General features: G+C 38.0%; 1 protein-coding gene across 1 annotated transcript; it reads left to right on the top strand.

Annotated features, from left to right (window-relative positions):
- Positions 1–598: 598 nt before the first annotated feature.
- Positions 599–2,585, top strand: LOC113277626 (probable pectinesterase 8). Its single transcript, XM_026526672.1, has 5 exons — positions 599–1,138; positions 1,228–1,399; positions 1,573–1,779; positions 1,869–2,128; positions 2,226–2,585. The coding sequence occupies exons 1-5, from the start codon at positions 726–728 to the stop codon at positions 2,377–2,379; spliced, it is 1,206 nt and encodes a 401-aa protein (XP_026382457.1). The 5' UTR covers positions 599–725; the 3' UTR covers positions 2,380–2,585.
- The last annotated feature ends 320 nt before the right edge of the window (positions 2,586–2,905 follow it).

Genomic DNA, 2,905 nt, shown 5'->3' with positions numbered 1-2,905 from the left:
GGGAAAAAGGATGTACAAACGTTCTATCAGAGGTAGAAAGAAAAAGAGCTACAGAAGATTAAAAAAGCTACTGAAAAATTGCATCCCAATTATTAACAATCGAGCTAGCAAAATTTAGATGCACTCTCTGACCATATAGCAATAGTATCCAATCCTTTTAAGTCTATCTTAGTTTCTGTCATTCGCTCACTTGGATAGGCAATCACTGTGAGAAGGAAAACCCGATTATGGGTGATAGTGAGGTTGTAAGTGGATTTTTTAGGGTCATTCCCTCACTTGGATTCTGTCAGTCGCTCACTTGAATGCACTCTTTATGACAGATTATCCATTTTGGCCTATTTTCCAAAAAAAAATATGCCAACATAAAAATGTGATAGTAATCCTTTTCCAGAAATGGAGTTAGTATTACATAGGTTTGAAAACTGAGATGTTATAAATTATACGGAGGGGCCTTCCTTTAACCATGTTTGATTTTTCTTGAAGAAATCTTATACTTGTATAGTTGTATTCCCTTTTTAAGCAAAGAAACTAGTAATGTTTAATGTTGGTAGACCTCTAAAATGGCTCAAGGAGGAAAGGGTGATTTGAAAGACATTCAAAATAGTTTTTTCTTGTGCTTAAAGTGCATTCTTTCTTTATAGTATCTCAATATTCTTGTTGACATTGATCTTCATCTTCCCTCTCTCCCACAAAAGTTCGTCTCTCTTAATCTCTCCTTCTCCACAATGAATCTCCAAAAACATTCTCTAGCTGCTATTTTATCTGTCATTTTGGCTACTCTCATATCTAGACAACTTACTATTCCTAATAATGAAACAAGCCTTAATTACCTCAAAAATATAGGCTTCAAAACATTCTCAACAACATCACCTATCCTTTCCTTGTTCATCCCTAACAAAATTTACAAAAACCACCACCGCCATAATCACCAGTGCCACCGTACCAAGAAAAAAACTGGCATCTCAATTTGCAACAACTTCACGCCAAAGTTCCCTACTATAGATACTACAACCACTTCAATTCTTTGTGTCGACGGCAACGGGTGTTGTAATTTTACAACTGTGCAATCAGCTGTTGACGCTGTTGAAGTCTTAAGCCCAAAGCGAACAATAATATGGATCAACACAGGAGTTTATTTGTAAGCTAACTATCATCTCCTTTTTCTAGTATCCTTTTTATATGTATGAATTTATTTATGAAAAATTTGAATGCCCATAAACAATGTAGTGAGAAGGTGACGGTTCCAAAGACCAAAGCAAACGTCACGTTCCAAGGACAAGGATTTGAATCAACGGCAATTGTTTATAATGACAATGCCAACATTTCACATGGTACCTTTTATAGTGGTTCCGTTCAAGTTTTTGCACCCAACTTCATTGCCAAGAATCTAAGTTTCATGGTGAGAGATACTGACAATTCGATACCTATCTGTTTTGTGGTTTTACATCGGTCAGGCATATATGCATGTATATAAGCTACACTGTTTTACTGAATATTAGCTCATGTTGCCTTGAAATTTTACTTTAGACATTCTGTTTCTATGAACACGGTTACATTTTGTATTGTGGGCAGAACGTAGCACCAATACCAGGACCTGGTATAGTTGGAGCCCAAGCAGTGGCAATCAGAATTGCGGGAGATGAAGCTGCATTCTGGGGGTGTGGGTTCTTTGGAGCTCAAGATACCCTTCACGATGATAGGGGAAGACACTACTTTAAGGATTGTTATATTCAAGGCTCCATTGATTTCGTTTTCGGCAATGGAAGGTCAATTTATGAGGTATATATATCGTCTAATTTTCACCTTCTCATGAATAAACTCGAGATCCTCCATCCAATTCATAGTTTATTTGTTGCATGCAATTTCAGAACTGTAAGTTAATCTCAATGGCAAATCCAGTACCAGTAGGATCGAAGAATGTAAATGGGGCTATTACAGCACATGGTAGGGCTTCCAATGATGAAAATTCAGGATTCGCATTTGATAATTGCTTTGTTGGAGGAACAGGAAGGGTGTGGCTAGGCAGGGCGTGGAGGCCTTTCTCCAGGGTCATTTTTGCTTACACAACAATGACTTCGATCATTGCCCCTGAAGGCTGGAATGATCTCAATGACCCTACAAGAGATCAGTAAGCATACACCCATATATACCTATTTTTGCTTTATACATCACTGTTCATACACATGTGCGAACAGAGACAATTGACCAAAATGTTAACTATGCAGGACAATCTTTTATGGAGAGTATAAATGCACAGGTGAAGGAGCCAATACAACACTGAGGACCTCTTATGCACAGAATCTTAACGACACCCAAGCTTCATCATTCATAAACATGTCTTTCATTGATGCAGATCAGTGGTTACAACCATTTGCCTAGGCCAACTTCAAAATAAATATTTGTTGGCGTTAATACCTTCTTTGTCCATTCTAAGATGTACTTGTTGGCATGAAAAAAGGAATTGCGATGCTATTCAGAGGCAACATATATGCTTTTAAATATAGCCAGAACAGAGAAACAAAGCTAATGGTGTTAACTTTATATTTGAAAATGAAGTTTTATAGATCTTGGGATCTTTTGTTCTCTTGCTTTTGTTTGGGAGATTTATTATGCAGAAATGTTCATTTAGTGCCATTTTCGTTGGGCTTTTGTTATGATACCCATTCCAACTCGCTATAAGCCCGTGGCTAGAACTCAACTCTAAAAACGGTCTACAAACTGAGGGATCCCATTGACTTATAAAATACTCAATTAAACCCCATCTGACAAATGTGGGACTAAGGTCTCAACATCTCACCACGCTTCCATACCCAACGTCCTCGTTGGCCAACTCTACCGACACGGGCCAGGCGATAGCTCTTTCTATTAGAGCATTGCTCTGTCGAACTCGCAAGTGTTGGTATCT

This window comes from Papaver somniferum, chromosome 5, assembly GCF_003573695.1.
Source record: "Papaver somniferum cultivar HN1 chromosome 5, ASM357369v1, whole genome shotgun sequence".
Classification (NCBI taxonomy): domain Eukaryota; kingdom Viridiplantae; phylum Streptophyta; class Magnoliopsida; order Ranunculales; family Papaveraceae; genus Papaver; species Papaver somniferum.
Note: the sequence above shows the minus strand (reverse complement) of the source record. Positions and strands in the feature narration are given on the sequence as shown.